We start from the raw sequence: 12,156 nt of genomic DNA, 5'->3' as shown, positions 1-12,156 counted from the left end.
AGCTTGGTTTAAGGTGACCCATGTTAATGTGACACATAAGGCTTAACATGCTCCCTTTGCTCTTTTGAATTAGTGGATTATTTAACCCAGTACAATAGCACCTTTTTCTGAGCACTATTTTCCAGGCATATGATTGGATGTTCACATACATCACCTTGGCATAAAACCAGGCCCCCATGTGGTTCAGTCCCAATGTGGCATCACAGTCAAAGAAATAAGGTGAAGAGGAACAAAATGAGGGTAATACAGGAAATTTCATCCCCCTGAGAACATTTGGCAATGTCTGGAGACATTTTTGCCATGTGTTATGATTTGGGGAGTTACTGGCATCTCATGGGTAGAGGCCAGAGATGCTACTAAACGTCCTGCAATGCACAGGACAGCCTCCTACAACAGAGAATCACCTGGTTCCAAATGTCAGTGATGTAGAGGCTGAGAAACCCAGGTGAAATGCAGTAAAAAAATTTTCAGCACTTTCTCCAGAGAATGCCAAGGGGTCAGAGAATACCTGCCAATTGCACAGCCAAACTGCTTGAGAATCCTGACTCGATCTATCCTTCTCTGTGGACCCATCACATGGATGGCAGCTTCTCTCTTGCCCCAGTCTCAGTGGGATTCTTGACTTCCTCTCTTCTCCTGCCTTATTTCTGGGCCTTTCTCCCCTTCTCCTCTAAAGGTTTTGAGTGTAGGTTGTCTTGAACTTCAATTTTTTCAAACATTCCTTTTCTGAATTTTAAAATGCCTATATCCCATTAATTGAATTTTTTTTTCCTTTGGAGACAGTCTTGCTCTGTTGCCCAGGCTGGAGTGCAGTGATGCGATCTTGACTCACTGCAACCTCTGCCTCCAGGGTTCAAGTGATTCTTGTGCCTCAGCCTCCTGAGTAGCTGAGATTACAGGCATGCTCCACCATGCCCAGCTAATTTTTGTATTTTTTTAGTAGAGACGAGGTTTTACCATGTTGGCTAGGCTGGTCTCGAACTCCTGGCCTCAAGTAATCCACCCACCTCAGCCTCCCAAGGTGCTGAGATTACAGGCATGCTCCACCATATCCAGCTGATTTTTGTATTTTTTAGTAGAGACGGGGTTTCACCATGTTGGCTAGGCTGGTCTTGAACTCCCGGCCTCAAGTAATCCACCCACCTCAGCCTCCCAAGGTGCTGGGATTACAGGTGTGAGCCACTGTGCCTGGCTTTATTTAATTTTATCCTAGTCAACTCACTTCTTTCTTTGCAGGTACCACTCAAATCTTAGGTTTAGCAATACTATTTTAAAAATCATGAGTTTTATAAACAATATAATATACATTCAGACATGTTATGTTAATACACTTTAAAATATTCAAATTGTTGTTTACTTGGAAAGTTATTCTGCGAAGAAAAGTGGGCGTGTGTTGATATGGGTACCCGTCACAAACCATCTCGTATGCCTCCAGTGGAATTCACTTTGTACTTGTAGAAACATTAGGCTCAACTTTCGCCTTCTCCTCTCCTTCCCCTCATTAATAACTGCTGTTTTCAGGAACCTCGGAGACGAGGGGCAGGAAAACTGCAGGCAACGTCAGAAATGTCTAGAGTCCAGCAAGCGAAGGGGAAAGGGGACGTGAAGTTCATGTGCTAATTATTTTGGAACATTGTTATACTTCACTGAATCATCACAACTGCTTGCTGCCATGTAAGTAGGTGGAGCTCCCACTTTGCACACGAGCCAGTGAGGCACCCAGAGGTCAGGAGACTCGCCTAGGGATGCACACCCAGTACTGCCTGGCTCCTCCTCCAAAGCCATTTTTCCCTTGCTGCCACTACTGCCTTGGGCGTCCTTGTGTGTGGGTTTTTATCTACATCTCTGATGATTAAAGAAAAGAAGTGAATTCAATGCATAAGTGCTTCTTCTTTTTTTTTTTTTTTGAGACGGAGTCTCCCTCTGTCGCCCAGGCTGGAGTGCAGTGGCCGGATCTCAGCTCACTGCAAGCTCCGCCTCCCGGGTTCACGCCATTCTCCTGCCTCAGCCTCCCGGGTAGCTGGGACTACAGGCGCCCGCCACCTCGCCCGGCTAGATTTTTGTATTTTTTAGTAGAGACGGGGTTTCACCGTGTTAGCCAGGATGGTCTCATCTCCTGACCTTGTGATCCGCCCGTCTCAGCCTCCCAAAGTGTTGGGATTAGTGGTCATTTTCCCATCATCTCATCCCTGCCTCTTCCCTGCTGAGTCGTGTCTGTCAAAACGGTCAAGATGATTAACGTCTGTGATCCACAGATTCCTTGTGTATAGGACAAGGGATAAAAGTGCTGCCTTATGGGGTTTTGGCGAGGATTAAATAAGTTAATATACCTAAGTGCTTAGTAAAGTACCAGCCACATAATAAACACCATATAATGTCTTTTATTATTATTTTTATTGATTTGGCTCCTAACTAGGTGCTCTTAGATGTGAAAGGTTGAGTTGTCTAATTGAAGGGTTTCTCTTTTCTTCTTCACTTTGGTATCTGGTTCTTCCGAGTTTCTAGATTTGCATTGGTTTTTGGATGATCCAACATTAATTTAAGGTAGCTGACACCCCGACATGAAAGGATGTCAGGAGTGGGTGATAGGGCAGACGTGGAAGCTCCTGAGGTATTGATTTTTGTTATTCTCTAAGGATAATAATCAGTATTTGCTGGTTTTCTGAGTTTGGTGGACGTCGTACACTGTGTATACCAAACTCAGAAAATCACCTGTGGGTTTTAAAATTTTCAGATATCTGGAGATGACCTCTGATCTATTGGATCATGAGGTTCAGGCAACAGGCTGTCTTTCTCAAGCTTCACATGGTGCTGACAGCCACCAAAATTTGAGATCTCTAGTGTGCTATATTGTCTTTGATTAGCCTTGAGCTCATATTTAAATGTATTAATAAAGTGATATAATTTTATTGACTATGTTTATCTCCTAGGCACTACTTTCTGGTGAGAGAGATTGATGAGAATAAATCAAATAAATTAACAAGAAAATATAAAATAGCAATAAGATCTGTGATAAAACAATGATAGTGTGAGTGACTGAGGTCCTCCTTTAGAGAGAGTAGTCAGGGAAGGCCTCTCGGAGGATTTGGGCTGGAAGCTAAGAAGAAGCCTGTGCCAAGAAGATCTGAGGTAGAGACTCGAGGCAGGGGAAACAGTGGTTGCGAAGGCTCTGGGGCAGAGAGGAGCATATGGCAGATACGAGTCTGGTTTGGGGGCGGGGCAGAGGCACGGTGTAAGGGGAGGCTGGAGAGTTATCAGAAGAGATCAGATGACTAGAGCTTAGTAGGGCTGGGTAAGGAACTGACCTTTTATTCAAAAGGTAATGGGAGACACTGAAGAGTTTTGAGCAGAAGTGCAATATAATCTGATTTATATTTTTAAATAATTGCACTGGCTGCTATGTGGCGAATGGATTTTAGTGGAGGTGAGGGTGAATTAAAAAATGTTTTCAGCCGGAGAGGCTACAGTATGTTTTAGCACCCAGCCCTATGGAAGGATTTCAAAATTAAAATCAGAAGTTCATCCTAAATAAGGACAGCAGGCAACGACTTCTCAGGACGCAGAGAATCAAGTGCTGCAGGGATTCTGCCTTGGGGATGGGGGTGAAAAGCGACAAATGAATTAACAAATGAACTAATATCATGGTGTGCTTTTACTTCCAATCATTAAGCATTTTCAAACATGACTGTCCTGCCACTTGAAACATCTGGTGAGTTCCCACTTGAGAATCTGAGAAAGTGTTTGGGGAGGAGACAGTGGCACCCCAGCATTCAGGGTTGTTCACTAGAGAAATGCATGCCTCTGTGACTTGCCTCTTTGATGCACTCCCCAGGGCTACTCACAGACTTTGGAAAATTTATAGCAAGTTAAATAATTAATTGTGCCTTTTGATTTTTATGACATCTCTCTGGAAACTGCTGGGAACATCTGGACCTATGTGTGGTAGAAACATGCATCAGATTCTCTCTGCATGGCAACACATGGCTCCCAAGTCATTGGGTCCCAGCTCAAAGGTCCCTGTGTCTTCATGAGAGGTACTAGGACACTAGGTTGGATTTGGGGGTGGGAGCTGAGTTTGAGTCTCCCTATCTCTACTTGCTGACTGAGTTCCTATAGACAGCCTCTCTGAGTTTCACATCCCTCATCTGTAAAATCAGGATAACCATGGTATCTACCTGGTAGGGTTATCACAAGGAGCAAATGCCTGTGAAGTGCGTAGCACAGTCCCTGGTGTGGGGTCAGCATTCTAGGCAGAATACTTTTACTTCGCATAATGCTCATTTGAAAATCCTCTATGCCCTTGCTCTTTAAGATGGGGTCTGCGAACCAGCAGCCACATCCCCGAGGAGCTTGTCAGAGTTAGAAATGCAGACTCTTAGTCCCCACCTTGGACCTGCCAAGTCGGATTCTGCACTTGCACAAGATCCCAGGTGATGCTCATGGGCCTTCCAGCTTGGAAGTGCCCCTGCAAGCTAAAACATACAGGGAGGAGAGGGGGATCAGTTTTGATGATGAAAACCTGTTGGCAGCAGCATATTGGTGCAAAAGGACATCAGCCCCAGGATGCAGAATATACCATGACCTTAACTAGCTGGGCGTTCTCGGACAACCACATCACCCCTCCAAGACTAAATTTCTTCATTTGTAAAATGACTCACCTATTTTAGAGGTTTGCTAACGGGATAAAATGAAATAATGTGAAAATTGATATAAGAGTGAAAAGTAAGTTATTTTTATCTTGTTTACATAGAAAAAAGACATCATAATCCCTACAGCTACTCATATCACTTTCAAATAATTCGATTCCCCCTTCTCTACATTTACCCACTGAGTGGCCATAGAAGAGTCCTGTGATTTAGTGTCTTGATTAAAATAATGGGAAATGACAGTGGCCCAGGAACCACAAACCTGGTATTTTTGGAAACTAAATGGGAGAGTTTTGTAGTTTGGCTAAAAGGCATTGCCCTAGAAAAGACTAGCACTGTGGTCAATGGAGCTGTTTATGCCGCTTACAAAGTCATGACTGAATTGTAGTGAAACATACCATGGCCATGTGCAGGAGTCACCAGAATGATTCCAGGTGGTATATTTCAATGTAGCACACATTTAGCAGCCATAAAAGCTTTTTATTATTTCCAAACATCATAAAGCAAGAAAGGAATGGTTTTGCTTACATTAGCAGAAAATCTTCAAGAACAAAAGAACCCCAATGTATGCTAGCACAAGATAAACACACAATTGTACCCCAACACACAGCTTAATATAAGAATTTGTGACGGGTAGATATGGGCGCAGCCAGAAAGCACAAACTGAAGTTATCTAGGGCAGAAAAGGATCTGACAATGCCAGCTGTAGTCAGCCAATCTCACCCTTTGCTCCCAGGGACGAATTCCTGTAGTTGATAAGGTATAGACATTGATAATAGGGTCATCCAACTTTAACACAAAAGGGGAAAAGAACATGCAAAAGGGGAAAAGAACAAAAGAAACCCCTTCTCTTTCATAGATAATATTGAAGAAGTCCTGTTATAGAGATGCAGTTGCTATAAGCAAAAACAAGGGCTCCCAAGAAAGCCACACAGTGGTTCTACAGTTTCTCAAACTATCTTAAGCTACAGTAAAGCAATTTCTTGTGTGTAAGACAGATATATATATATACACACACACATATATACATACATGTACTGTACACCCAACCCATGATTTCCTTTCTTATTTTAAAGGCTAAAAGTAAATTATAGAAAAAAGAAGTTATTTTAAAAAGAGTAATTTATACCTTAAAATAGCGAGCTATCAAAATATAAGTACACAAGTATATTCTGATTGTCCAAAACACTTTCTCTCTTTTGTTAGAGTTTTGAAGGTTGTCTTAGACTTAATCCATAAAAACAAAATAACAACAAACACCAATACAACAACAGAAAAATAGAAGTGGGTTCCATCCTCATGCTACCTTTGGGGGAGGGGACAACTGAAGGGATATGGGGGTAAGAAAAGGGGAAAACAGCATAGCATTGCTTCTTTCACAAAGAGACAATTGTCTAACTGCAAATACAATGATAGAGTAGAACTCAGTCTCCTATGGAGTTAAAAGTGCAAAGCTATCTATCCGTGCAGCTGGCAGCAGGAGGTCGTAGCTGTAACAGGTTTGCTTGCAAGAGATCTCAACCACCCTTATTGTTCATGAGAATCCTTCAGTCTGGTCTGGCCTGGAGCATGAAGACGTGGGTGTGGAGCAGACGATCAGACAGGTGTCACACACTCTGGGTGTTTGGAAATGAGTGCAGAGAGCACGCAGAGAAGCCTTCGCTGATTTCTCCCAGTGACTATTTGGGAGATCAGAGTTTGTGACTTCCCCATCTTGGAATCCTTTCAGAGAGTCTGTTATTCACCATTTCCCCCCTTTAAAAGGCGTTGTAAACTTAAACGACAAGTACAATCATGGCTGTTAACACATTTTTGTATCTTCTAAGTATTTTTTTTCTTTCTAAACATCTTGGGTGGATGGAGGGTCAAAAGTGACCCGACTGATGATCATTTCCATGGCCCTGCATCCTATCCCGAGTTCCTGCTGTTGCAACCACAGAGAATCTCCTTAAAGGTGTTGCGCAGTTCCAGGCTCCGGAAGGCGTAGATGAGCGGGTCGATGACGGAGTTGCACATGATGAGGACCAGGTAGGTGTTGAAGTGGGCAGTGTAGCAGATGCAGTAGGGGTTGGTGGGGCAGGTGATGATGAGGACCAGGTGGAGGAAGAAGGGGGCCCAGCAGAAGATGAACACCCCCAGGAGGATGGTGATGGTGACTGCCCCCTTCATGCATGAGTGTTGCTGTGGGGCCACCCCGTCGGCAGGTGGCAGTGCTGCTATGCGCTTGACATGCAGCCGCGCAAAGAGGAACATGTGCACGTAGAGGGTGCCCATGAGGAGCATCATGGCGAAGAATATGGTGATGAGGCACACGATGACCATCTTGCTCTCCGAGTAGACAATGAACACCACGCCACAGATGCCGCAGCCGACCCAGATGGCCGCGATCAAGGTGAGGGCCTTCCTCACGGTCATGATGCTGTGGTAGCGGAGCGCGTAAAAGATGGTGACGTACCTGTCGACGGCGATGGCCAGGAGGTTGCAGATGGAGGCCACCAGGGAGATGCAGGTCATGGAGTCGAAGATGTTGTCCATGTGCTGGATAAACTGGTCCTCCAAGGTCAGGTAGTTGCTGTGGACGATGGCGATCATGATGGTCTCCAGGGCATTGGACACGCTCACCAGCATGTCGGCCACCGCCAGGCTGCAGAAAAAGAAGTACATTGGGGAGTGCAGGCTGCTGTTCCTGACCACGGCCAGGATAACCAGGATGTTTTCCAGCAGACTGACGATGCCCAGGGCCAGGAAAACCTCGGGCTTGATGAAGACCTGCTCACAGAACGGGCTGCTGCTCTGGTTGCTGAAGAAAGGAGCTTGGAGGTGCTCCGAGCCATTAGGTAGCGTTGGCTGAACAGAGGGCAGGCAGCACGAAGCATTCATTGCTGACAGAAGGGCTGATCTGAGCTGGGGGTCCAGCAGGGTCCGTAGGAGGGAAGACAAAATCTCCCTCCAGATACTTCTTTTGGATGCTCATTCAGTCTGAACTTAGAGTTTGTTCTCCCCTAGAATAAAAGGATGTCGAAGGTAGAGAGAGAGATAGAGAGGGTGGAGGAAGAGACAGAGAGAGAGACATACACACAGAGAGAAGGGGGAAGAGAGAGAGAGGGAGAGTAGCTAGTTAGTAGCTAGCATGCAAGTTCGTAGCTTGGAGACATGCGGAGAACTTTGCTGTTCCAGGAGGAGCAGTTTTGGCCTTGTTTACATAGAAAAAAATACATCACAGGGTCTCTTACCAGCAAGTCTTCCTTCTGTTTCCCTCTCACCCCTCTGTTTGTCTCTCCTCATTTCCCCACCTGGGAACAGAAAACCTGCCACCGGTTGCTACAGTTACAGCTCTTTTCATGGCAAGACAGGGGATGTGTTACTTGTCGCCAGAAGTGAAGGGAGAACACTCAGGTTTTTTTATATTTGCCAAGGGCAAACAACTCCTACTTAATCTTCAGCGCAGCAGAATGACCACTGAGCATCGGGCACCTCTCTGACTGACAGCAGGTGCCTGGCCCTGCGGATTCTGCAGGGAGATTAAGAAGCAGACTGGTGCCCTCTGCAGGCCACACGGCTGTCTGCTTGCTGGCTTGGCCGAGCCGTTTGTGTTTGTCATGGAAACTGCCACAGGCATCCACTCATCTGTTCATTTGTTTATTTGTTCATTCATTTGTTGTTGTTTAGCAAACATTTATTGAGCACCTACTATGTGTCAGGTCTCTGCTGAGCGCAGGAAATAGAGTGGTGAGCAAGACAGCAGCCACTGTCTCAGGCTTCCCCGAACTCAGAGTTTGGGGTGGAAGAAGAGGAATCAATGAATGCTTAAATCAGGAAAGTCCAGGAAACCAGTGATGCAAAGAGGAAGAGCCCAAACCTGGACTGTCAAAGAAAGTTCCTGGAGGAAGGAGCACCTATGATTTGACTTCAAGGAGGAAGAGGCCATATCCAGTTTGGGGTGGGTGGTGGGGTGGGGCTGGAGCTGGAGGAGGTAGAAGAGGACGCTAGGCAGAGGGAATCAAACGTCTGCAGCCTGGAGGCAGAGAGCACGCTGGTAATAGGAGTCATCACAGATTGTGGATGTGGAGATCCCACCTGACCCACGGAGTCAGAATCACTCAGGTGTAAGACCTGAACAAGTGTGTTTGTAATTTTTGACAGCTGAGCTGGGGCGTAGTCACAGTTGAGCTCCACTGAAAAAGAATATTGGGCTTTCGAAAGTGCTGCAAGTAGTCTGCTCTGGTCAGAGCATGGAAATTGGAGACATGGTCTGAGAAATGAGGCTGCACAGGTTTCTTAAAAAGTTGAGAATTGCCTGAATCCTGAAGGACAGCCTCAGCCAGATGTGGGAATTTGGACAGTATCTTGACAGCAGTGGGGGCTGTGGAAGAAACATAGGTAGGGCAGGAATGAGATGGGGTCTGTATTTTAGGAATATTCCCGGTTGTAGGGTGGAGAATGAATGAGAAGGAATGAGCATGTAGGCCAGAGAGTCTGGGGCAGAGGGTGCTGCAAAGACCCAGGGTGAGATGATGGTGGCCTGGAGCAAGGGAGTGGCCATGGGGACTTGGAGGACTTGGAGGGTGGTCAGAGAGATTCAGGAGGTTGGATAATATAGCTTCAAAACTGATGGGTTATGGGATCATGGGAGAGGGAGCAGTCAGAAACACTTCTACTTCTTCCTTACATAATGGGGAGGATGGAGATGTTTTAAGCTGGAAAATGTGAAAGGCAGAAGTTAGCAGGTGGCCTACTAATGTAGTGTTGTTCTTGGAAGTATGGTTTAACACTTGGTCCATGTTAGATCTGATTCCCCATATAGATCATATGAACTCAGAAAACACTGAGTCGTCTCACCCCTACACACACACACACACACACACACACACACACACACACACACACATATTCTAGATGAATTGATCCATCTGTCCATCTGACTATGTATATGTGTGTAGGTGTGAGAAATATTAAAAATATGCATATGGAAATAGAAGAAAACTTAGGATCCTTGGGGTGGAAAGATCTTAAGCAAGATGAACAATCTAAAATTTAGTATGGAAAAACACCCTGAACTAAGTTAAAAGAAAAACAGGATGAAAACATTTGCTATAGGTAAAGTTACTATCTCTTACTACTTTCACATGAATTAGAAAAAGATAAATTACCCCTAAGAAAATTGGGCAAAGGATATACATAATAATTTACTGAAGAGGAGATGCAAATGGTTAATACACATGAAAAGATGTGAAACCATCTAGGAAGTTGGGGAAATGCCAGTCAAAATGAGATTTTAATATCATTTTCCCAGCTAGATTGACAAGAGATAAAAAGATGCTAAATTCAGATGAGAATTTTGGGAGGACACCCTCATGCATTTCTACTGTTTGTGAATAGTTTCACAATTTGGCAGTTTTTACTAAAGTAAAAAAATGCATGTTGGTATGAGTTTCAGTCTATGAACTGAGGGGCATGAGAAATACTTTTGTTTATTTGCTTTTTTTAAAAAAATATTTTTGTCAAGAGCATGAGTTTAAGTTGCCCTAAATATACACTTCCACTTCTGTTTGTTTTCAACAGAGCAACTTAATTTCTGATGCCAGCCACTATTCTTCCAGGTTGGAAAAAAACACATTCTTAATCCTTTTGGGAACTTCTCTTACCCTCAGGGTCACATCCAGTCTGTGGTTTCAAGAGCACGAGTCGTACATGCAAAGCTAGATTATAAGGCAGGGACCATTTGTTATCTACTAGGTCTTTTCCTGCTCTGTGCTTGGCACGCACTGAGCACTGAACACCTATTCTTGCTTTCAATCTTGGTTGTGTGCATCCTTCAAAGAGAGCTTATGGGACCTAGTACTTAAAACTTGTGTCCTCAGAGGTATCGTCATCACTAGTGGGTGTTTATTTGGTCTTCTCCAAACACTACTTCCCACTTTCCTGGGGGAGTTGCACAGATGCAGCATTACGTTTTAATTGAATCTTGTGTAAATGAATTGGCTTTATTAATAACAATTGCAAGACATGACAGTCTCTGTCAGTGTTTACCGTATGTTGCTGGCATATGTGGGGGTGTCTGTTTTGAATCAGTTATAGTAAATGTAACAAGAAGATTCTTATTCTAGGAGATAATCCACCCAGGTGGTCTCTGTGCCTGAAAAGTTGTTCTTCAATTTTGTGCCTGGTACACCTCTTTATTCTTCAAGATCCAGCTTAAATGTCAACTATTTTTTACAGCTTTTCTTAAATTTCATACACTAATTTACCGCCCTCTCTCCTTGCTGACAAACTGACAGGGTTCAGCACTCCTTCCTCACTCTCAAAAGCACAAGCAACAAGGGGAAAAACTGTGGACTGTGTGCGGTGGCTCACGCCTGTAATCCAAGCACTTTGGGAGGCTGAGGCGGGTGGATCACCTGAGGTCAGGAGTTCAAGACTAGCCAGGCCAACATGGCGAAACCCTGTCTCTACTAATAATATAACAATTAGCCAGGTGTGGTGGTGCGCGCCTGTAATCCTAGCTACTTGAGAGGCTGAGACAGGAGAATTGCTTGAACCCGGGAATCGGAGGTTGTAGTGAGCTGAGATTGCACCACTGCATTCCAGCCTGGGCAACAGAGTGAAACTCTATCTAAAAAAAAAAAAAAAAAAAAAAAAAGAGAATTGGACTTTCTCAAAATCAACAACCTTTGTATTTTAAAAGATGCCACAAAAATGAGAAGACAACGCAAAGAATGGGAGAAAGTAATTACAAATCAGATCTCTGATAAGAGACATGTATCTGGAATACATAGAGAACACTTACAATTTAATATAACAAAAAGACAAACAGCCCAATTTAATGATAGGCAGCAAAGGATTTGAGTAGACATTTCACCGAGGAAGATATCATGTCCAACAAGCACATGAAAAAAGACTCAATATGATTAGTCATTAGTGAAAATGCTAAAATACACTAAAAACCATTGAATTGTCCATGTTAGGTGAATTGTGTGGTATATTGACGCTATCTCAACAAAGCTGTTTTAAAAAATGACATGCAGAATATTGCATAATTAAAGGTCACATCCATGCCACGAAAAGGGGGACAGTTGGCCAGTGGTCATGTTAGAGCACAATGATTTGATTTTATTATAAATATGAACTTTTCATGAGGGGGAGATGCTGCTGATGCCCGTGTCCCTGCACCCAGCCTACCTCTGATTTCAGCCACCATTTGCTGGACAGCTCCGCCAGTTCCCTGTGAGCTCAGATTCAACTTACACAGCCAGAGTGCCACTTTAAGGGTGACAAACACTTTCTGCCCCAGAGTCTTCCCTGGTGTGTGTGTGTGTGTGTGTGTGTAATTCCTCATCTGACAAAGTTCATCCTGGAAATGAGGGGGAGTAAATGCCCCCAGGGGCAGTGCTCAACTAATGAGGGCCAGAGACAATAGATACATTCTTCAGCTCCCCTATCCTGCAGGTGGACAATGGCAGATGCTGTGTGTGCTTCCCAGATATCCCCTGAACCTCCATCACCTGCTGCA

The 12,156-nt window shown here is 44.3% G+C and overlaps 1 protein-coding gene across 1 annotated transcript; it reads right to left on the bottom strand.

The window, feature by feature from the left end:
- Window positions 1-6,549: 6,549 nt before the first annotated feature.
- Window positions 6,550-7,620, bottom strand: MC3R (melanocortin 3 receptor). The gene has a single exon (XM_023189566.2). The coding sequence runs from the start codon at window positions 7,524-7,526 to the stop codon at window positions 6,555-6,557; it is 972 nt and encodes a 323-aa protein (XP_023045334.1). The 5' UTR covers window positions 7,527-7,620; the 3' UTR covers window positions 6,550-6,554.
- Window positions 7,621-12,156: the final 4,536 nt, after the last annotated feature.

The sequence above is a fragment of the Piliocolobus tephrosceles genome, chromosome 20, assembly GCF_002776525.5.
Source record: "Piliocolobus tephrosceles isolate RC106 chromosome 20, ASM277652v3, whole genome shotgun sequence".
NCBI lineage: Eukaryota > Metazoa > Chordata > Mammalia > Primates > Cercopithecidae > Piliocolobus > Piliocolobus tephrosceles.
This window is presented reverse-complemented; position numbering and strand designations above follow the sequence as displayed.